The 24,493-nt window shown below is 28.4% G+C and overlaps 1 protein-coding gene and 4 long non-coding RNA genes across 5 annotated transcripts in view; 2 read left to right on the forward strand and 3 right to left on the reverse strand.

The window, feature by feature from the left end:
- Nucleotides 1–19,645, forward strand: part of LOC107163530 (uncharacterized) — a 32,712-nt gene extending 13,067 nt beyond the window's left edge. The window contains exons 2-4 of the long non-coding RNA XR_016191249.1: nucleotides 18,523–18,700; nucleotides 18,774–18,919; nucleotides 19,521–19,645. This is a non-coding gene — a long non-coding RNA (uncharacterized LOC107163530). The remainder of the gene's footprint in view (nucleotides 1–18,522; nucleotides 18,701–18,773; nucleotides 18,920–19,520) is intronic.
- On the reverse strand, nucleotides 1,293–3,903 carry LOC107163517 (uncharacterized). The gene is made up of 4 exons (XM_089221932.1): nucleotides 3,864–3,903; nucleotides 2,526–2,581; nucleotides 2,287–2,434; nucleotides 1,293–1,446 (listed from the first exon to the last, which is right to left on the reverse strand). The coding sequence occupies exons 1-4, from the start codon at nucleotides 3,901–3,903 to the stop codon at nucleotides 1,382–1,384; spliced, it is 309 nt and encodes a 102-aa protein (XP_089078058.1). The 3' UTR covers nucleotides 1,293–1,381.
- Nucleotides 9,938–11,309, forward strand: LOC107163528 (uncharacterized). Its single transcript, XR_001506021.2, has 3 exons — nucleotides 9,938–10,093; nucleotides 10,168–10,315; nucleotides 11,171–11,309. It is a non-coding gene; the product is annotated as an uncharacterized LOC107163528 (long non-coding RNA).
- Nucleotides 15,580–16,729, reverse strand: LOC107163529 (uncharacterized). The gene is made up of 3 exons (XR_001506022.2): nucleotides 16,573–16,729; nucleotides 16,293–16,446; nucleotides 15,580–15,719 (listed from the first exon to the last, which is right to left on the reverse strand). It is a non-coding gene; the product is annotated as an uncharacterized LOC107163529 (long non-coding RNA).
- Nucleotides 19,646–22,192: 2,547 nt separating the features above from the next.
- Nucleotides 22,193–23,637, reverse strand: LOC107163531 (uncharacterized). Its single transcript, XR_001506024.2, has 4 exons — nucleotides 23,623–23,637; nucleotides 23,341–23,557; nucleotides 23,106–23,253; nucleotides 22,193–22,331 (listed from the first exon to the last, which is right to left on the reverse strand). It is a non-coding gene; the product is annotated as an uncharacterized LOC107163531 (long non-coding RNA).
- Between the last annotated feature and the right edge of the window lie 856 nt (nucleotides 23,638–24,493).

The following is a 24,493-nucleotide window of genomic DNA, read 5'->3' on the forward strand; positions in this document are numbered from 1 at the left end:
CGGTGTAAATGTGTTGGCGCCATCAGTAAAACGAAATTTTTCTACATTTTTTTTTTTTTTTTTTGCTTTATTATGTATTTAAAGTTTTCCTAACAATAATCGTCTAAACTTAGGGATACAGAAGTAGTTTTTGCCATATTATTGTTAATCAGATAATGTTAGGTATAAGTAATTACTATTTTTTTTTTTTTTTTTTTTTTTTAAATACAGAAAAATGAAAATTATCAAATTACGAAGCAGTTCACAGCTGTACAATTATACAATCAGATAAATACATATATATACATATATATATATATATATATACGTAAATACAAGTTTATTGATTTGGGGACGTAAATTTTTTTCGAAACGTATATTTGGCGTCGCAGAGATGTTTATTGGCCGGAAAGCGATAGACGAAATAGCCAACATTTAACGTTTGCTTGAAAAAATACGACATTCTTGGGTTTTAAATGTTTTAATTTTTTTTTTTATACATGATATATATTTCCAAGTGCAACGCGGTCATGTGTTTCGGATAGTCTGTCCAGCGAGAGAACACCGATCGCGGCGGCCCGAACGGAGAAATCGGTTGTTCTGCGCATCATCCCCATATATTATGCGCAACACCCTGCCATGGTGAGACCGCCGTCGATGGATGGCGGGGAGAGGGGCGGCAAGTGGGGGACGTGTGAAATCGGCATTTTTTGTTCTCTCGCCGGTCAGAGTCACTGAACTGTAAACACGAAACGTGCAAAGGACCTATAGACTTGTAGTCCCGCTGTATTCGGACAGCGAGACATATCGATCCCGTTTTCTTTACTCTGTACAGGTATTACAAGAAATTATTCGCAGATTCATTATCAACAAGAAAAAGTCGTGTTTGAAGTTGTGCAACGTTTTCGCGACCAAAATTAGAGCGCATTAAAATCATACACACATAATAGTATGTGATGGTAAGACTGCATTCACATTTCAATTTAGTTTCGCCGTGGAAACCATCACGAGTCGAGAATAAAGGCCTAATGCAACATAATAAACGACTTAAAAAAGTAAAGTACTTGAGCATTTAAATTCTTTATGAGTATTAAATATCGCCTGCAGAGAATATATAAGTACGGTTTAAGTTTAAAATAAACTTTTCTTAAAACAGTTAAAACTGTTCATTTCGAGTTGTAAAAAACGCAAGTTTTTCGGTCCATTATACGACCCGACGTAATATGATTGTTGTCGAATTCGTCATATCAATTTCAGGCAACTATATTATATAGTATAGTAGGAAGTTAAATGAGGAAATAAACAAAAAAGCGTAGGTCGAAAAAGTTATGGTTTATTTTGCGGTGTCAATGACGTTCATTATATTAGGTATACGTCATATTGTTACATATCATTATATAATTTACGTATTGTTTGGACTATGGTGTTTTTGAGTTTGAGATCGATGGACTACATGAATTAACAGTTCTGAAACAAAACAATTAAACGAGTCGATTAGCAAAAAAAAAAAAATAAAATAAAAATGTAATCATCGTGTAATGACGTGATATTGTATGAAATTATATTTTAGTCGTCGCAGTAAACTAATATAGTCAAGTGAGTATTTCTGTAGTTGTGTATGTCAGCTATTTCTCAACTCTTGGCTTTGATTGCCACAATGTATAGTGTAAAAGTAAATTAAATTAAAAAAAAAAAATCACTACCGTTAAATTACACGCAAATTTAGTAAACAAACAATACAAATTAGAAAAATATCCATTTAAAAAAATAAAATGGGTGATAAATCGTTGAATTTATTTTAGTTTTAATAAATGTAATATAGGGTATAACGCATGTATTGTTAAAAATCAAAAATAAACTATTCGACACCGAAACGATAACGACAGATTAAAATATAAAAATATATAAATAATAAAAAATATAAATATAAAATATAAAAATCGTTTGTATTTTAATGATACTAGCGAAACAAAAATGATTTTTAATAATTATCCTATTTATCTATAAAGGTTGTCTATTTTAAAACCGATCCCAATACAATTTAACGAATAATGTAACATTAAAATATCGAAATAAAATGTATAGTTATAATCATATTTTAATCGTAATAAAAAACGGTAAATTTTAAATGCTCTTACCGCGCATGTTTAACAAAAAACGAACGAACTGATTGTTTAATTAATCTACCTTGTCAAAAATTAAATGAATATAACTGCGTCCGTATGTAAGTACGAAAAATCGAAAAAAAATACCATCACACGATATTATTCGAAATGAAAAAAAAATTTCTCATAATTATCAACTCACCATCAATTGGCTGGTGGCTGGGGTGGCTTTGGCGACCGATTTGATGGCCTTGGCAGATTGGACTTGTCCTACGACGACGATGTTCATGGTTACTTTTTCGGCACCCATTTTTGGTTTTTGGTTGGTTTTTGAGGAGTAATGTAGAAAACTGCAAACCGAAAAAAGAAAATTTTTAGTAATGTCGATTCGTTCGAGAAAAGAAAAAAATCCATCCAACCGTAAACAGCTGATGTACTCACCAAAGAACAGATTTGCACAAAAAGATGTGTTATGCCGGAATCGAGATCTCCGACGTCTTATATACGCTCCGGTCGTAACGTGAAAATCGAAAAAATAAGTGGGAGCGAACGTGGCGTGATCGTTAGAAATCGTAAATAATATTATCGGCCGATGTTTTAATAATATAATACCTAATTATGATGTGATGGACACGATCCGTTTAATGGTATTTTTGTTTGTTTTTTTTTTTTTTTTTGTCATCGACCAGAGGCGTATCATAAACCAATATTAATATCAAATCACGTATTATTATAAAACAAAATATCTGCTTTTCGAATTATTTGATTTGACGTGTATATAATACGGTCGTGTTCCAGAATCGTGTTCCGGTCGTCGAAGAGATAAAAAAATGTCATATTAAACAGTTATCTTTGATTATAACTTTCTATAAATTGTTTTTTTTTAATGTTCTATAAATTGTTTAAATACAAAAATTTGAATACATTATTATACGTAATGTGTTCAAACAAAATGCGTCAAACATAATCTATTTTCGATCGTTTGAAAACTATGTATTTTAATACTTAAATTTTTCACTGATGGGAGACGCGTTTGCATTTGTATCGATTGAATGAACTCGTAGACGTAATTTAAATTTAATTGAGATTAATTATTATCATTAGTAGTAGTATATAATGTAGGTCTAACCTGTTGTGGCCCATAAGTAACTTTTCAGGGGTGAGTAGGGGCAAAATAACAAAATTCTCAAATTTAAGCTAAATAAAAGTTCAATGTAATTATCTAAACATAAAAACATTTAAATATACTATTATTTATAAAATTAACATTTTTATGGTATATAATAATAAATTTTAATAAATTTTAATAAGTACAGGTACTGTTCAAAAATGAGAAGAATTATAATCAAATGTTTAATTCTCGGTATCGGTAAATAAAATATACAAATTTCTTTGGTTCATCTTGAATGAAACTACTTATTTGTTGAAGTTCACTTTTTCACGATGAAAGTTTGTCATATACACAAGTACAGGTATTTTATATCCTAATACCATATTTATGATTATGAATGTATATAAGTTCATATAGTTTTCCCCAAGTGGAAGTAAGTATCCCGTCTTGCTCCCCCCCTCCCCCCCAATAGGTGCATATGGCCTAATAATATTTATAAATAACTATCAACAGTATATTATATTATAAGATATTTTTTTCACACCTCGTGTCAACTACATTTTTAAAAGTAATCGATTTGTTGAAGATATATCATACTAATTTAACTACATCTCGACTAGATACTTTTTAAATAATTATTGGCTCAACGAACGTCTTTATTTAAATACCAATAAGAAATACTTTCTTTTGGTAGTATAAAGTGTCCATAATTTTATTATAGGTATGTTATAATAATAATATCGATCGAAATCCATCATCATTATCATTTTAAGTCCAATGTGTACGGCCAGTACAGGTATGCATATATAGGTACCTATTTTTTAATTTTTTTTCGTACAAACCAATCACATTGCAATATTCATACAATTCACGACTTTTGTGTTGCCACCAGATTTCTGTAATACTCGCAAGTCGCGTTTATACTTTACAAATATTATATAATATTAAGTCACTCGATGGTTCATAATTCCGCGTTTGAAACTTTGTATTGTGTTAACGGTGAACGCCATCGCATTATTATCATAACACTCACATCAAATTTGAAACTGTTCGTCTATACTGTTTCATGTATTGCACTTATTATGCTAAGTAATACCTATCGATTAATTCACTATAGTTATGTATCGATGGATAATAATAATAATTAATTAACTCGTCATTGTATGCAACAGACTCCTAGCTCGAGTCTGTCGTAGACCAGTGGCTTATAGAAAAATGGATGACATCGATAATAATATTATTTATTCGATATTTTCAGAACAGCATTCTAGTGCGATCTATTGAATAATACGAAATTGAAAAATCTTCGAAAGCTACGAATTCGATCATATTATAACAAAGTATTTCAAAACAATTTTGCGTCAACAGCTGGATACCGTTGTATGCAATTTTTTGCAATTTTTTCTTTTCTTTTTTTTTTGTACAGCACTCTTAGAAAAAAATTGCTCTGGTAAACGTTAAACGTTGAAATTAAATCATATTATATGTCGTGGAATACAATCTCATAACGACATATTATTTTAAACGTTTGTGTCAAAATATCCGACATTTATATTAATTATACATTATACCTACACATAATCAATTGTCAACTCCAATCACTCCGCCTAAAACAATAGCTATCAAATCGTCGTGAAGTCGACACAATATCATATTATAGTCACAGTTGTAATACTTATACCTACCTATTATTACAGCTAACGTATTGTCGAAACAGATAAATTTAAGGAAAACAATATTATAATACATTTAAAAAAAAAACCACAGCGATGTTACATTATATTATCGTGCCAATTTTTATTTGTAACTTTTATTTGATTGATAATAATATTATGCGCAGTATGTTTATCAAATACGACTTTTCAACGTAAATCAACAGGTAATTTTTTTTATTTGAAGATATCGAAAAAACGTCGTTTGTCTGCAGAAAGTTGTCTTTTTCTCTACGTTTATCCCCAAACTAGCTCCTTGTAATACCGGCAATAATCGATTTAAGGAAAAAACACAATCGATATTTCCCGATTTTCACTTTCCAGTTTGTTGGAAACCGATTCTGCCGAGACTTCGAACACTATGACATGTTAATTAGGTATTGCACCAATGATAGTTATGCGTATATTTTAGTGTTTAAACTTTATTTCCTGTCAATATGTCCGTTACTTCAACAGTCCCTTTTGTGACGAGCATATTAAATTGTAATTTATTATTATTTAGAATTTACTTAATAATTCTAGTTCGTTAGACTTTGGATGTTTTTTTTTTCATCTATTCCAAAATATAATGACTATAACAAGACGCGCCATTTGTATGTTGCGCAACACAAATCCATAAAAATATTTAGTGTTTATCATTTCGGGCGGCGTGGCGTGATCGCAGGTGCCTCGATGTCTGTTATCGTATTGGTCGACGTCAAAGTGGTGCCACCAGCTGATTACGCTCACCGCACAATAATATTATTATCATAATATAGTAAATTACGCATTAATAGTTTGTTTCCGATGAGATCCGAACAACAAAAAGTGAAAGTTATCATTATTTTTATTTTTTTATCTAGTCGCGCGACACAATAGCGCGACTAGACTTTTTTTTCTGGCATGTATCGCAGTCCACGAGAATCGACAATATAATATTTTGAATGTAAATATTTTTTAAGTCCCCATAAAAAAATGAAACATACTTACGCACATATTATTATACGAATTCACAGAATACGGATTTCTAGTGAATCGTTTATGATTCAATTCGTAAATGCATTTCTTATTTTAAAGACACCGTTTTCTAGTATCTTCTTCGATCTGAAATATTTTACGAATGTTATTACATTTTTAAATGCAGTCGATTTGTATTTTGACAGACATAGATAATTGTTTTATTTGACAATTTACGGGCAATCGAGATGGATCTCCGTGATTTATAAAATCTTCATCTGATATGTTTATTGTATAAATGCTTGCAATCCGCTGTTTACACGTGCGAATTATGAAATGATATTTTATTTTTTTATTTAAAGAGAGTTACAGAGTTACATGCTTTAACCGCTAAAGTTATTAGTCGATATTTTTTTATTTGGGTTAAAATTAAAATACAATTTTTTTTAAATATTTACAATTTAAATAGTGCAATTTATTTACAATACTGTAGGTTAACTATAATAGTAGTTTGCATTTGGTAATGAATTGAATGACTTCGAGGTCCGTTCTTGATTGAGGATTTCTCTGATGTGGAAATAATAATAAAACAGAATCTGTTGATATATGAAAAAATAACATATATAGTCAAATATTTCAATACACAAACAACATTTAAGGCCACCACACAACAGCGTGTACCTATATTATTATAATATGACATCCGAATAAATAAAATAAACGTTGATATGATTTTAAGTTCTCATAGATCGAATCATGGAGGAACATTCATTAGAATAATATCATTTAAACTGGCAACCGGAACATGAAATGTCTAACGAGATATTGTATGGATCATTGGAAAATCGTGATTTTTTAGGAGCCAATGTGAATAGATGTTTTTTACATTTTATAAAAAATAATATAATATCTCAAGCAAGCGTTTCAGTCGATTTGTATTTTGACAGACATAGATAATTTATTGTTTTATTAGACAATTTACAGGCAATCGAGATGGATCTCCGTGATTTATAAAATCTTCATCTGATATGTTTATTGTATAAATGCTTGCAATCCGCTGTATTCACGTACGAATTATGAAATTATATTATATTTTTTTATTTAAACAGTAATTTTAGCGTACAGTTTTGATCCAACCTTGGCCACCTGTTCACGAGAGGATTGAGCTTTGAAACTCCCATGACAGATTCATAAAATAATGAAGAGAGCCAGAGGTTTTTTCGTCAATAAAATCCGTACACATGCAACTCTAAGGATTCGTTTTCGGACACGTAGTTCTATTATTTTTATCTCAATCCGTTGAAAAGGTTCTAATTTTTTAACCAAATTATCAAGCGGTAATCAAAAACGGATTGTCCTGCAAAAGCCTTGCAGGAATAGGTAGCCTACACGTGAGCTAAACTAGTTATTAGTGTACCAAAGTCGTGAGAATAGCACGTTCGAACAACAATAACTATCAAAAATTTACCTGAAAATTGTAAACCTGTTTGGGCCTATTTTTAAAAATTTTCAAAAAAACACAGAATTGTAAGAAACAATAGTAATAAAATATAAATTGAGAAAAGATATCAGCAGATAAGGAATCATAGGAAAAATTATCAAGTAAAAAAATAATAGTTATGAAATAATATTACTACAAATGTTATTCGATCAACAACGACGCTTAACTATAATTTTATGTTCATCGTAGATAACCGTTGTCTCTAAAACGCGACGTTGATGAAACGAAATCAAAATCAAAACCGAAAACTGTAAAATGTCTTCATCATAATGTGTACCTACCCAGTTCAGTCTGAAATAATAATGTTGCTGTGGTAACCGTTTATAACCAACGAAAATGCTGACACAATCTCCGCGGTGAATCTAATAATAATATCTATTATGTTATTGGTGGACTATATTATAGTATTGGTGAACTCTCAGTCATCGCCTTTAATACGCCGTACACTATATTTCAATATGCAGGGTGGTATATACCCGGTTAGTGGTCGCAGGTAACCGGACGGTATTAACAGCAGCAGCAGCAGCAGCGAGTTGTACATCGTCGCGGTTATAAATTACGCGTATATTCGCCTATTCCAGCAAAACGAAAACGTCACCGGCCGAAATGGTGCCACACTGCAGACGAGAACGACACTTGTCGTCGTTTGTTATCGTTTGCACGAGGTCGGTCTCGGGTGTAATATATTTTGGGTTTCGTCGCCGAAATGCGAAGCGAAATTGCACATAAGTTACACCACTACGCCGCCGCCGCCGCTGGTGGACAATTTAAAATCGAATAACACCATTGCCATATATATATATAATATACATAGCGATATAATACTCTATGTCTATAAATCTATCGAGTCCGAAACGATTTAACGGCCCAGCGTGGGACAACATATACGCGCCATATATTCGTTTGCGACGGATATGGCGGGAATCTTTTCCATTGTTATACGGATAATGAATTAAAATACTGTAAACCCTTCCGAAAATTTCCGACGAAAATATAAAACGCAGTGGTAATAATATTATGATTATAATAAATCGCAGTACGCCTAACCGGAGCTTTGTAAAAATAAACAACGATAATAATAGTATACAGGATGGTGCAGCCCAGTCGTATAAATCTCCAGCGGTTCTCAACCTATACGGTACGCGTACCACTAGTGGTACGCGCTGAAATCTCGCGGGTGGTGCGCTAAAAAGGTCTTAATATCTTCATAATGAAAAAAAAAATTGGAATGGATCGTTAATCGTCTTAAATACAGAGTGATTCTTTTATCAAACAACACTCATAAAAAAGTATTGACTTTTCAAAATATTTTCTTACATGGTTTCAAGTTGTCAAAAAACCAACGCTTTTATTAAATAATTATATTTAAAAAAAATTTTATCCTTATCATTTTTTAGGTTTTTTGCTTTTTGAATGACAACATAGTTTTTTTAATTTCATATTCCAAAGCATAATATTTTTCTAAACATTTTGATACATAAAAATCGAATTTAGGACGAGTAGTATATGAGTTATAAGTATTTAAAGTTTAGACAAGCGGAGTATTGGACAAACATTTTGAGGGGTAACCCCGTACCACTCCACTCTGCCAATCTAAACTTTAAATACTTATAACTCATAAACTACTCGTTCAAAATTCGATTTTTACGTATCAAAATACTTAGAAAAATATTCTGCTTTGGAATATGAAATTAAAACTCTAGGTTGTCATTCAAAAAAGTAAAAAACTAAAAAATTATAAGGATCAACACATATAATAATAATAATAATAATCAATACATTCATCACTTCGTTTAGAATCTAAAATAGCTTTATTAATTTATGAAATTTTAAGTATAGGTTACCATTTGAAAATCAAAAGATGATAGTGGTTTATCTAATAAATATAAAGGTTAATAAAATTAATAAAATTTAAAAAAAGAAATAAACAATTCAAGAAAAGTGTAAATCTACAATTTTGAAAAAAAAAAAAATTGGAAAAAAGTCAACACTTTTTAAAATAATGAGTGTTGTTTGATAAAAGAATCGCCCTGTATAATCTGTTTTATTTTTTATCAGTAATATTATCAGTAAAAAAAAATTTTCAACTCTATAATGTAACAAATAATAATATTTTTCCAAGAATGTTGATGGGCATGTTATATGAATCAAATTTCAAACGAGTAGGTATAACGTCTTATTATGCATTAAGTTATAATAGGCATTATGCAAAATATAGGTGTGAAGGGCGGAGAGGTATACGGGACGAAAAACGTTGGTACACCGCTTATTCGCTCGTCGGAAGTTTAATTAATAGCTACTTAGAAAGTTAGAAGTAATTAACAACTCGTTCGAAATTTGATTTTGAAACGAAGCAAGAAAAAAAAATTCTTCTCGTTTTAACGTCAAAATTCTTTACGGCGACGAAATTATAGTGTGTGTTTATTACCTTTACCTTTAAAACATTCGCCTTTCGTTATTACGATTTGTATATTTAAACGTAAACGCATTAAGTGGATTCCGAAATTATTTTTCTCTTTGATTACACGGCATTCGACCTTTAAAACCCTTCATATTCGACTTGATGGTGTGATAAAACATTATGGTTTTACGACGAAACACGGCCGTTGTCTAACGGTATAACAGTAATAATATAATATCGCGATCACGCCACCGCCCCCCACTTCAAGCTGGTTCAAGTGTATATAAAGACGTCCGAGATCTCCATTCCGGCATAACACATTTTTTTTTTGTGCCAATCTATTCTTTGGTGAGTACGAAACTGTAATATCAGCACTGTTTGTTTCAAATAAATAACCGATTTTGTTGTTGTTGTTGTTTTAGTCTACACTTTAACCCTCAAAAACCAACCAACCCAACCAAAATGGGCGCTGAAAAGGTATCCATGAACATCGTTGTCGTCGGACAAGTCCAATCTGCCAAGGCCATCAAATCGGTCGCCAAAGCCACCCCAGCCACCAGCCAACTGATGGTGAGTGCGATTTTTTTAATATTATAACTACTATGACATTATTCAAATGCAGTGTGGGATTGCTGCTGATTTTGTTCAACTTCAATTATAATATTGTGTTTCAAACAACTTTTGGAGAAACAAACACAATACGTCATACAATATAATATACATTTTTTTTATATATATATAAATAGTATGGTTTAAATTTTTATGGATTTTATGAAGATTATTGCACTATTATTACTATTAGTTTTGTATATGTTTAAAAAAAAAAAAAAACAACAAGAAGAAAATAATATAAATTCATAAACATTTTAATGACTATTCCCTTATTTTTTTTTTTTCTATAATGCTCATCTATCTTATAAATTTTAATCGTAGGTGAGGAATAATACCCATTGATTAGACACTTTTTATATTTGCATGTTGTCTGTTCAATATTTTATTTGAGATAGAATTAGTTTTGTAAAATTAAGTACAAAGTTTGAATTTGCATATTTTTTTAAATGTAGATAAATGTAGGCGATCATTATATTTTACAAAATAGTCATACCAAAACATATCTTAACAATCATTCATAATATCATTTAATCAGGTTTTTCCATTGATATTATATATTTTTTTTTTTACAGTTTTTACCCTTTTGATCTTAGATGTATTGGAACATTTTTTTAGTAATTTTTTAATTGCACTTAAAAACATAATATTAGGTAATTTTCGTTTGAATGGTATGAACACATACGAATTCTTCTTCATATATAGCAAAATTGTATTATTATGCATTTATGATCATAATAGAAAAATTGTATAATATTATATGATATAACTATTATTAAAATATCCATTTTAATAGACTTTTTTTTTTTTTTTCAGAACTGTTAATTATTATGTAGTCCATCCATCGAAAACTCAAAAATGCCATAGTCCAAACAGTACAATAATATGTAATTCATAATATCAGTATTGCCACCGCAAAATAAATCAGCGATTTCCGATGTACATATCATAAAAATTTGGTCTTATTTTTTATTCATTACCTACATCCAATGTCCATGATAATTGTTTGTAATATTTTAATTACGAGGTAGGCGATGTGGTGTGATATCATTAACATTTGGCACTGTTTATCGTTATTGCATCATGTCGATGTGACCACGAATATCGAGTAGGTACTTAGACGATAAAATCACGCGGAAATCGGAATAATATTTTTTTTGCAGGAATATTGTTATAATATTCGTGCACAAAGGGTTTTTAGTGTAATAGTTTTGGATTTGACTATTGTAATATCTAAATGTTGTCAGCTTGATATAAAGGACTTCAACTAAAATTAAGCCGAAGTCAGACATGTATAATATTATAGGTAGTATTCGGTCATCATAGACAATGTCGATCACTCGTTGAATGCTTTTATTTAAAAAAAATATAACGGTGGAGTAATAGGTGTATTATTAGAATAATATTGCACGATCGATATCGATGAACTTTATTCAGCTTTTAGACTTAGAAAGTTACTTGGTGTTGATAAAAATGTAAAAAAAAAAAAACGTTTTCGTTATTATGACAATCATTATTTTATTCTTTGGGACGAGACTGCACAGATTGATTATTTTGATTCGAGTTTTATTTTTAAACTGAAAATGTGTTCTTTTTCGTCGAAACAAACATAATATGTGGTAAGTGGTAACTAACATAAACTATGCAACCAAAACGGCAGATAAAAATCTTTGTTTCAAGAATCGATGATTAACAAATCACATATTGTATTTGTTATTAATTAATTAATTATTTACATTAGTATTAGCTGATAAGTCTTATGCTATAGATGTACTGCTCTAGCATAAAGATTATAATACATTTGGTATCAATAAATAAATAATTATTTTTTTAACGTATTTAAATATTCGTTAAACCTAACACTGACGATAGTTAAATTAACAATAATATTCTAGTATATATTCAAAAATTTTTTTTCTTTAATAGTAAAGAATTTTGGAATTCTGATAGTTGTTTTCATATTGGTATTAAAATATTGCAATTATTGCATAAATACTAAATATCGAATAATAATTTAAAAAATTAGTACAAATAATTGAAACGTTTACTCGTAATATTATATTTTATTCATTCATATATTGATTGAAAAATGAATCTTATATAATATTAATTAATATTCATTGACATAAATACTTTTTTGATATTACAGTGAAAACTCTTTATAACGAAACTCTTTGGTTGGTTTGATTTAAAACCTATTAATTACTCTCTATTACGAAAGAAATCACATGGTCCCTTCGGATTCGTTATAGAGTTTTCATTTTAATTTGATGAAAAATTTAAAAAAAAAACATACACACTGCTTTCAATATATTTGATGAAATGCTATTACATGACTGTTTAACTGCAAGTAACATGTCAATATAATAATAATAATATAATAGAAATAATAAACTAATTCGTCTGATATTTCCTATGTTGTGGTCAACAATTGTTGTCTAAATGCTACGTATTTTTTCAACGTTACAAAATATGGAAGATGTGAAGAAGTGTAAGACTCATTTATAAGAAGGCGGGCGTGTGGGGCCCACTCTCCACTCACCACTTACCGTTCTGCAGCGGAGGAGCAGCCAGAGGGAGGGGGGCAATTTATCGTTTTTATTTTAGCATTTTAACAGTTAATACTTGATATTATAATATACGTATAGTATAGTAAAAATATTGAAAATTGCATATTATAGCTAACACATATCACATAATATCAATAATTATTCTTGTCAGAACGGAATACCCGGAAGTGTCATTTAAGCAAAACATTGCTTCTTATAATATTCATGGCAATATACGATGAGTCAATCACTAATCAGTGCGGTGTGGTACTTCGGTGGTTACACGAGCCTACCCATATACAGTTATGCCTATGAATATCACGTTCTTGTCTGATACGAAGTAATATTCATACACTTACTGTTAATAGTATTACCGACGTTTAAATAGTAACAAATACCAAACATACTGTTTGCTGTTATTTTTGCTCGAAACACCCTTAAAATGAATCGTAGTTAGACAAACTGGAGTCGTAATAAACGAATTAAAAATATTTTTACGGGTTATGCGTAGAAGTTGCCGATTTTTTCGTATTTTTTTTTTCTTGCTAATTACCAACTAGACTCACTTTCCTGTCAAAAAAAAAAAAAAAAATGCTTAGGTTAGGTTACTTAACCTATAAAATCGAAGCATTTTTGTTACCCCAAAATTTGATGAAACGAACACACAACATTGTTGAATCAATACAAATTCACCGCTCCGTTCAGAATCTAAAATGTTTAAGTAGTATATATTTGTATGTTCACAGCCAGCTTTTCCACGGTAAAAATTTGTTTTCAAGCGGAAAATTCTCCCTTGGAGCACACTGATTTACCGAGTAACACAATACGGTGATTACACAAGATTGTCCACCTATTTGCCACTTACACAAAAATATTTACCGTATCAACTATTTTTTCCCTTTTTTTTAAATTTTTTCAATCAAATATAGCTAATTTTTATAAAAATTACAGGGAGATTGTTTATATGTTTTTAATCACGTTGGTTACACTGTTCTAGTTTTTAAAAATTTATATATTTAATTTCTACTATTTAGTTGCAAGTTAATAATTTTACATTTAGTTACTGCTGATTCGTCGTGTATTCGAGTTGTGTTTTTTCAAGTTTTTATTTCAATTAATTAAAGAAATGAATTTACCAAAACTTTCAAGCGATTTTCAATCATTAGTTCATCGTATACGAAATAATTCAGTTCCAACCCATCCAGGATATACTTCAATTTATTCAAGATAAAGATCTTTCGAACATTTTCCTTTAAATTGTTTTCAAAATAAATATGCTCTAGCTGAATGTGGGTTAAAATATACAGGAGTAGAAGATATCGTCGAATGCTTTTGCTGTGGACTTATTCTTCATAATTGGAAACTTGTGTAATTTTATTGAACAAAATAAAAAAGTTTATTAAATAATTTGTGTTCTTTACTTGAAATATAATTTTTATAAAAATTAGCGATATTTGATTGAAAAAATTTAAAAAAAAAAGGGAAAAAATAGTTGATACGGTAAATATTTTTGTGTAAGGGGCAAATAGGTGGACAATCTTGTGTAATCACCGTATTGTGTTACGCGGTAAATCAATGTGCTCCAAGCGAGAATTTTCCCCTTGAAAACAAATTTTTACCGTGGAAAAGCTGGCTGTGAACATACAAATATATACTACTTGTTTAAGTATAAATTGTTATCTAAAACATTCACTAAAAAGCGAAAATAAATCAAACTATATGTATACGCGGGAGTATCACTGATCTAAATTTAACGGAAACGCAAGTTGCTTTTAAATCTGGGCTGTATATTGTGCATATTTTACACGAGTAGGTAGCTATTCGCGATTAATTGTTGATAATTTATTTAGTCATCAGCTTAATAATACATGGACAAATCATTGAACTTGTGTTGTCGTAATAAAAATCACAATATAAATTCGTACTTAACTTCAATCATAACATTTTTAACTAATATGCGTTTCCCTAAACAATAATTAGTTTCTTTTAAAGTAATACGTGACTTCAAATTTAGAATTAAAATCTAAATATCAGGTATAACAACGTTTATAATGTTTTTGGTAGGTCTAATGAATATAATATGAAAAACAAAAATATGCACTTATATAGACTAACATCGCTTGCAATATTGTTATATATGACGAGTTTACTGCTGTCTTATGAGATAATTTTTTATTAAAATATTTGTTCTATTTTTTTTTTTTTTTTTGCATTTAATTACAATTATTATTATTTATTATTATCTGTTGAATGAAAAAATATGTACCTAGACATAACTATAAGAAACTAACGTAAACAATAGTCATTTGGAATAATAAATAGTAATAATATGTTACTATAACGAATCCTTGTACCTACCTACTGTTATAATTTACCATTATTCCAATGAATACGTCTCTAATAAATTCAATATTTGGGACGAAAACACACAATTTTCCAACAGTATAGTCGAAACATCGAAACCATTTTCTTGTTAATATACCATGTTTAAGCGTATCATATTACAACGGTTGGTATATACTTTCAATTAAAGCGAAATAAAAATATGTATATAACTATACCGATAACATATGGGTTATTATTATAAGATAGTTTTTTTGGCACACTATAATCGACTTATAAATTGTTATGACAATATTATATAGTTTAGAAACACACAAATAAACAATAGACATGTTAATCGACTGTAGTGAATGATTTATTTTACAATGGCAATACACAACATCATAATTAAGAACAAATTATAAAATTATGTACTGTTTGGGCTATGGCATTTTTGAGTTTGAGATTGATGTGGACCTCATAAATTAACAGTTCTGAAAAAAAAAAAAACAAATGACCGATTAATACAATTACACCGTATATATTATACAAAAAAAAAAAAGTAATGAATCTAGATAGAACAAAATATAATAAGATTGATTGATTTTGAATGAAGCCATAAGTCGAAATACATTTTTTTTTTTTAATTAATTGGTAGGCACTATTATAAACACTGTAGTATGACAAAAAAATTAATTTCCCATATAGTTCATACAGACAAGTATGTTCTGGACAATTTCGAGAATTCCGCGAGAGGAATAAATATTTAATTTAGCGATTCATTATGATTACAAAATACAAACATAAAATCGATTAACACATTGTTGTCTTACGAAAAATGTGATACTGATAATATTTGAAAAACACATATTTTTACGGTAAACGACAAATTTTTCTGAAATTAAACAAAAATATCTGGACGACAGATATTATAATTATTGCGAACACGAAAATATGTTAGATATAAATCTATGACGATTCGAATTTGAAAAAAAATAATAAGCATCCATCGTATTACTTAATCGAAATTCTATATTCACCAAATATTACGTGATTTACGAACTCACCATCAATTGGCTGGTGGCTGGGGCGGCTTTGGCGACCGATTTGATGGCCTTGGCAGATTGGACTTGTCCGACGACGACGATGTTCATGGTCACTTTTTCGGCACCCATTTTTGGTTTTTGGTTGGTTTTATTTGTGAGAGGATTATAGCGAAATCTGCAAAAACAAAAAAACACACACACACGCATGTAATTGAAGAAAAAAAATCGCAAAAACCGAAGAATTGTCCGTCGGGCATAGTTATTGTTGTGTATAGGTAGACTCAATACGTATTATACTCACCGAATATTAGATTTGCACGAAACTTGCGTTATGTCGAAACGAAGCACCGGCACGCTGTTTTATACACTGGCGATTTTCGCATAATGTGGAGCCGCGTGGTGGCGTGATCGTAACAAGTGGTCGTCGTTGGCTATATTGCCCGTTGACCGATAGATCGCTTAGCGGTGATTCGTGAACACACACATTTTCGTAGGCCGGGCGATGTCGAGGTCGTAACAACTGCATTGATTCGGCTGCATGTTACTTGTGTCCCCCAAAAAAAAAAATATATTTTTCAGGTAGTAAATTTGACCGGTAAGTTGCGCCCCGTTTTGGGGGACGCAAGTCAGCCACATTATTATCATCGAAATTATCTTCAAAAATCATTAAAATCGATAGTATCGTGTCACTAAAATCAATAGTTCATAAATTGTACTTATATTTGTATTTTTATTACTATTATTTTGATGAAAAAATGTTTAACATGCATTTTTTTTATTATTTGTTATTATATTATACTATATTTATTATGATAAAATGTATAACATGAATTTTTATATTATTATTATTGCAATTGAATTGAACTGATAATTCATTATAACCATTTTTATGTGTATTAAATTTGCATCATCAATATACATTTTTATATCGATTATATCGATATTTTCGGGACGCAATTAGGTCATAGAAAAAGGTATACCGGGACGCAAATACGCTATGACCTTTTTGAATCTTTTTTTGCGGGACGCAACTCACCTACTGATAATAATTTCGGACGCAAGTAGTATGCTCCCATTGATTGTCAACACCTTCCGATCGATTACTGTGCGATTAATGTGCTACAGTATATTATAGATAATAATATTACGATTATCTCGAAAATGTGTGTGTGTGTGTGTGTGTGTGTGTGTGTGTGTGTGTGTGTGTGTGTGTGTGTGTGTGATTCACAATAAATGTGTACTTACAACGCGATCAAAGAGAATCATAAAGATAACTACAATCAGGGTTGGGCAAGATACACAAAAATCAGTATCGAGATATTATAGATACAAGATACATTGCTTTGGAGTATCGCCATACTAATAAATACTCGATACATTTTAATAAAATTAGTCACTGGTTTTTTAAAAATAAATATGTTTATTATTATGGGGACGACCACCTTCGTTAAATATGGCAATTAAAATAATAAAAATTCACACTTATTCAGTAATAAATAAAACAAATCAATTACGACGTAACGTAATCTCGTCGACGATGCAATAATAACCACAATACAATTACAGAACAATTAAATAATAATAATTATATCAATAATAATTCTACACATTAAAAATTATATAAATACATAATAAAAATAATTTTAGTAATAGCATAATGCCCTAAATCCTAATACATAATAAATAATAGTTTATAACTTTATGATTTATTGGCACTGAAAAATAATTTCCAAGGGCAAGATACTAAAAAATCAGTATGGAGATACTAGATACGAGATACATTGCTTTGAAGTATCGCGATACAAGATACTCGATATTTCATATAATTGTGTCGAAGATACTGCCCAAACCTGACTACAATAAGGTCCTCAAATCGAAATTCCGAGCCCACTGTAATACTAAAAGTTGTTGCGGGATCTATAAATAAGAATTCCCATCGACATTTCGAAAATAACAAATTCATTTTAAACGGTACCTCAGTAGGTCCTCGGCTATAACTATGGTTAAAATTTTGAAATATAGTTTTACTTAAAAAATTATCCACTAAACTAACACCTAATAATGGCCGACTACACCAAAAATCCATCAAAATATAAACATACAAGAAACTTGAGTTATATTATTATAAACCATAATGTTGTTACTATTATTATTATTGTTTATGTCCCATATTTCCATTTAATCACTCGGTGAATTGAATTAAATAATCAAACAAATTGTTTTATTTTATTCACGTACATTATATGCACAGCCAGTGCATCACAATTTGTAGATAAAATGCAGTCGTCGCAATATCAATTACAATGATCGATCACGCCACCGTCTCCCACCGAATAAGTAAGTATTGTTCAGTCAACAAGAGAGTATATAAAGGCGTCTGTGAACTTAATTCAAGCATAACACAATCTTTTGTGCAGATATACTCTTTGGTGAGTACGAAACGATGATACGAGTTTTATTTTAATTTCAAAATATTAATATCAATTTTTTTTCTGCTTTCAGTTTTCACTTAAATCCACAAAACCAACCAAAAATCAAAAATGGGCGCTGAAAAAGTAACCATGAACATCGTCGTCGTTGGACAAGTCCAATCTGCCAAGGCCATCAAATCGGTCGCCAAAGCCACGCCAGCCACCAGCCAATTGATGGTGAGTACATGACACATATACAACTCTTGGTAAAATTTTTAAATACATTTTAATTGCTAATTTATATGTTTGGGAATATAGTCACTACAATCTTTTCTATACTATAAACATTAACATTTTTTCAATTGATTTTGATGACTTTAAATATTGGAAATACTTTCAAGTTGTTTATAGTTATGTTATGATTATACTAAAACAAATCACATTTAAATGAAAGCAAAAACACAAACATTTAATAACCTTCTTTATACAAACATTTTGTATTTTATTAATTAATTCAACTTTGATACCTAACGTAAAACTTTTGGTTATATATGTTATTTTAAGTAGATATTTATGTTTGATGCCAAATTGAATAATTTTTTTTTTTTTGAATAATGCGAGTAAAAATAATATATTTAAATTTATTGTTTCTAAATAAATGTTAAATCAATGATAACATATTTAATTGACTAATTACTTTTTTTTTGTTTTATTTCATGTTTTTTTCAATTATTAATATTATTGCACTTTAAAACATAGCAATAGCTGTTTGAAATGTTTGAATACAAATTCAATTAATTATCAATTATATTTATTTTTATTTTTTGTTTTGTTTCAGAACTGTTAATTCATGTAGTCAATACCTTCCAAAACTCAAAAATGCCATAGCCCAGACAGTACAATAATATGTAATTCATATAATAAGTATTGACACCGCAAAATAAACCAGTAATTTCCGATAAACTTGACTGTTCGATGTGTTTTATTTTTATTTTTATTTTTCCTGTTCCATAGTCCAAAATACAAATCCTTGGTTTTTTAACCACAAGGTGTTGTCATAAGTAACATAATTAATTAAAAATACCTATTTAAAAAAAAATTATATAGATTGATGGTATATGTTTTTAATCTTTAATGGTTCGACTTAAGTATGTCCAACAAAAATGTTGACATTTTAATCTTAAGGATTAATCTATTGTTTGTTGATTTGGTCATTGACCTTGGTGAATACTTGTTGAGCGTATCGACTAGATTCAACAATCTGAATATTGTGATATTAATTAATACATTATTATATGATTTATATGTATTACAATGAATATAATGGTTAGATGTTATTAATTTTTATAGAACAAAACTAAAATAGTCAAGTGAGATAAAACGTAATAATTTCATTTTTTGACTTATTTACAAAGCATTAATTTGCAATAATATTTGCATAGAATAAAATTAATTTTTTTTTGATTAAGATTGATTATAACATAAGTAATGATTTAGAATAAAACGTATTAAAATATTCGTTCCTCATAACATGCATGATGGGGCTATTGGGTACAATATGTCTACCAACAATATTTTTGAATTTAAAAAAAAATAAATGTTTTTAATAATAAAACCAATCTAGATTATTTTTTCTTTCAAATAAATATTATAAGATTGCAATAATTAGTGTACACAAAATAAGGAATTAAATTAATTTAAAAAATGGTTTTATTATAGTTGGATTATAAAAAAAAAAAAAAATAATAAACAAAAATGCCATATTGTTACTATTTATTTTAAGTGATAAATGCATTTTATAATACTAAATTATATTAATCCACAATTATACAGAAAATTACTACTGAATTAATTAACAATGAATACTGGATATAATACATAAAAAAAAAATAAATAAATAAATATTCTATCAGCAAATGATTTATATGAAATAACATTATATATTCATATCCGTTTAAAGCATTTAAGAAAGAAATATTAAAATTGTAATAATATATTCTTAAATTAATGTATGACAATTATTGTTATGATATATTGTATTGTTCTGAAGAGAATTGTATGTATCTACACTTGTAATGCATTACTCTTGTCTAGAGCACCAAAATTATTTAACTTATTAGCATTGGAATCTGTGTCACAATAATAATTAACACTAAATTTTAGTTTTTTTACTCGGTAATTGTGTATTTATAAATCTTAGCATAGGAATCTCTACAATATGATAAAACGAGCTTAATATTTTTTATCAATCCAAATATACGTGATTTAAGTATGAAACAGAAAGATCTGACAAAATTAATAACTTTATTCAAAATTACATTTTGTGAATTTTCTAACATAGGTACGTATTTTTCAAATTAATTTTGATTCACATAATTTTCATAATTTTTGACATAAGTTTAATTAGTATCATAGGTTAGGTCAGATTAGGAAAGGTATATATAAGATCTAGGCCTTTCTCTTACACCTATTTTTTTCGCAAACACATCCACTAAAAAAGTGGGTATGTGCTGCTGTACGATAGGTATCTTAAGTAACCACTGTAATGAACATGTTGAATTTGAATTCAATGAAGTTAGATCACTGAGTATAAAAAGAAGATTTTTAGTGAAAACTGTCAGTAAGCATAAAATTTAATAGTGTATTTAATGGTGTTGTTATTCAATAAATTTTTTTTTTTTATCAATTAAGTATCAGTATAGGTTAAATACAGTTTTGCCGAAAAGATTTCAGTTTGAAAATCTCATTCTGTGTATAAAATATAATAATATACATTAAAAGTTTCAAGTAAACACGAATAATGTTTTAAAATTACAAAACAAAATAACCAAAATCGTTGTTATTTTTTTAAATAAATAACAAATATTTGATTTCGTCCAAAACCAAACTCAAAATATCTTTTTAAAAGTTCTGTTACATATTTTTTTTTAATTATTGAATAATTAATAATGAATTATTTATGATAATCATTGTTTTGAATTTTCAATCTGTATCCATAACAATTGTATATTTTATAAATTGTTAAATACTAAATGATTCTCAATTTTAAATTTGATCATTTTTGGCGTTAAATAATAAATGCTTACACAAAAGTATTGCTTTTTTACATTTAATATTTTTAAACTAATGAACGAAAATTTGTATTTATCTAATAGGGTACTTCTATTGATTATAAACACTATTATTTATAATCAATACTAAATAATATTGCCTATTCATTTATTATGTGTTCAATGTCCGGATTTAAATTTCTTAAAATTATCAAAAAATACCTTCTTAAACCATAATCTGGTTAAAAATATCTACTTAATATTGCTAAGTAGGTGCTATAACATAGTAATTAAATTATGCAATAATAATTACATATGTACATATGTACATATATAGCAATTTTAAAATAAGTATAACAAATAACAGAACTCTATTATAACTCTGAAATTCCATTTAAATTAAAACAGAGACATGAAGGATGATAAAAACTTAGGATTAAAATAATAAATCATAGACAAGTTATTAGACGGAAGCGACTGATTTATTTTGCAATGTCAATACATAATTTCATAATTAGAAACACATTATAAATTATGTACTGTTTGGGCTACGGCATTTTTGAGTTTGAGATTGATGTGAAATTCATGAATTAACAGTTCTGGAAAAAAACAAAAAATAGTCGATTAATACAATAAAATATAATATAGATAAATTAAATAATATATTATAAGGAATGATCGAAGTTTAATATACCTCATTATCTCTAACAATATGCAGACACGAATTTGACGTTTTAAGTAAAAAGTTAGTGCTATTAACCTGTAGTAAGACTACAGTAGAACAAATTTTAAAATTGATTAAACAACATAAATGTAAACTTTGACCATTTACAAAGAATGTTCTAGACATTTTCAAAAATTGCATCAAAGTAATTTTGTATGTTATATGATTACAAATTGAATAAAAATTATTAATATTTAATTAAACTTTTGTCGAACAATTATTCAACAATAAAGTTTCTATATTAAAATACAAGAGTACACTGTTATTTTTAATTACAACAAAATCATTATTAAATTGATTTTTTTAGTGGTACTAACGAAACAAAAATGGTTTTTTTAATAATTATTCATATACTTGGTTATTTATTTGAAATCAATCCTAATTTAATTTGGCGAACAATGTAATAATAAAATATTATAAAAATTTAATCGTAATAAAATAGTTAAATTTAAATATTTGTAATGTAAATGCTAAATGACAAATATTGAACGTTCATTCATTTTTTAATTTATCTACTTATAAAAAATTAAATAGATATACCTGCCTTCGTATGCATACTTAAAGAAAGGAAAATTGCAACAAAACGTCGAATACGAGTTGGAAAAACACCATTTGAAATGAAAAAAAAACTACATAATTATTAACTCACCATCAATTGGCTGGTGGCTGGGGTGACTTTGGCGACCGATTTGATGGCCTTGGCAGATTGGACTTGTCCGACGACGACGATGTTCATGGTTACTTTTTCGGCACCCATTTTTGATTTTTGGTTGGTTTTTTGAGGATTAGAGTGAAATCTGGAGGTAGACAAAAAAATATATTATAGGTATGAATAATTTAAATTAAGTAAAAAAAAAAACTATTATTTTCCGTTAGATACTCACAGAAGTTTATAATTGCACGAAAATGTATGCCAGAATGAAGCATCAGTCCGTCCTTTTATACAGCGTTAATAACGATGTGGCTTATTGTGGCGTGATTAGAACTCATAAAAGTGATTTGTTTAACTGATATCGTATGTCGGACGATGTTATAATAATCAATTTTTACTATATCATATTATTATTACAATGACCACAACATTATTCAATTTATTTAACTCTACAAAATAGTTTTTAGAGTATTCTATAATATTTCGTATTTTTCAAATTTGGTTATGGGCTTACCTGTTTTTTAGTAAATAAACAGATTTTACAGTAAAAACTCTCTCACATTGTAGGATAGTTGGTTTTTTTTAATTACTGTTATTTTTTTGATTTAGAATGCTTTTGAATATTGCACAATATTTGAATCTGTCCTGGAAAAAATGCTCAGCTAAAATTTAAAATAAAATATATTTTTATTATTGTTTATTATTCATTAAACATGTTACTATAATTTAATTTAATTTTTGATATTTTTAGCAAGGGTACTAATCATGTTCACCTCACCACATCATTTTCAAATTCCTATATATATTTAAATGTCAAATACTCAAAAACTTAGATATTCATACTATTTATTCAGTCGTAAAATGTGCTCATATAAATTAATTTTGTTAGCACAAACCTCCATGGCACTTTTTTGTTTTTTATATTATTTAGAACATTTTTTTTATTTAGATTCTACACGAAGGATAAAACATTAACTATATTAAACATAATAATGATAATAAGTAGGAATGTATTAGTTCAAGTTCTGTTTTTGAAATTTTTAAGTATAGCACTTAAAGAATAAATATCATAGAATATTTGAATAAATTAATCATTAAGTTTTATAACGGTAGAACATAGTTGGCGTCGTTAATGAATCACTCTGTATACAAAATTACATAAATAAAATGATTGATAATTAATACACTAAATGATTATGCAGAAATGTTTTGGTATAACATTATACGATAGTAATAATTTTTGTAAAAATATATAATTTATAAAAACATGTGAGGTGGTGTGATCTTATGTAATAATATTAATAGTTTAATATATATGATAATATATTATATTATATTGATGTTTTAAATTTATTTTATTTTAAAAATTAATATGTAAATGAATT

The sequence above is a fragment of the Diuraphis noxia genome, unplaced genomic scaffold, assembly GCF_037042655.1.
Source record: "Diuraphis noxia isolate RWA-SAM2 unplaced genomic scaffold, SU_Dnox_SAM2 contig0003, whole genome shotgun sequence".
Taxonomy (NCBI): domain Eukaryota; kingdom Metazoa; phylum Arthropoda; class Insecta; order Hemiptera; family Aphididae; genus Diuraphis; species Diuraphis noxia.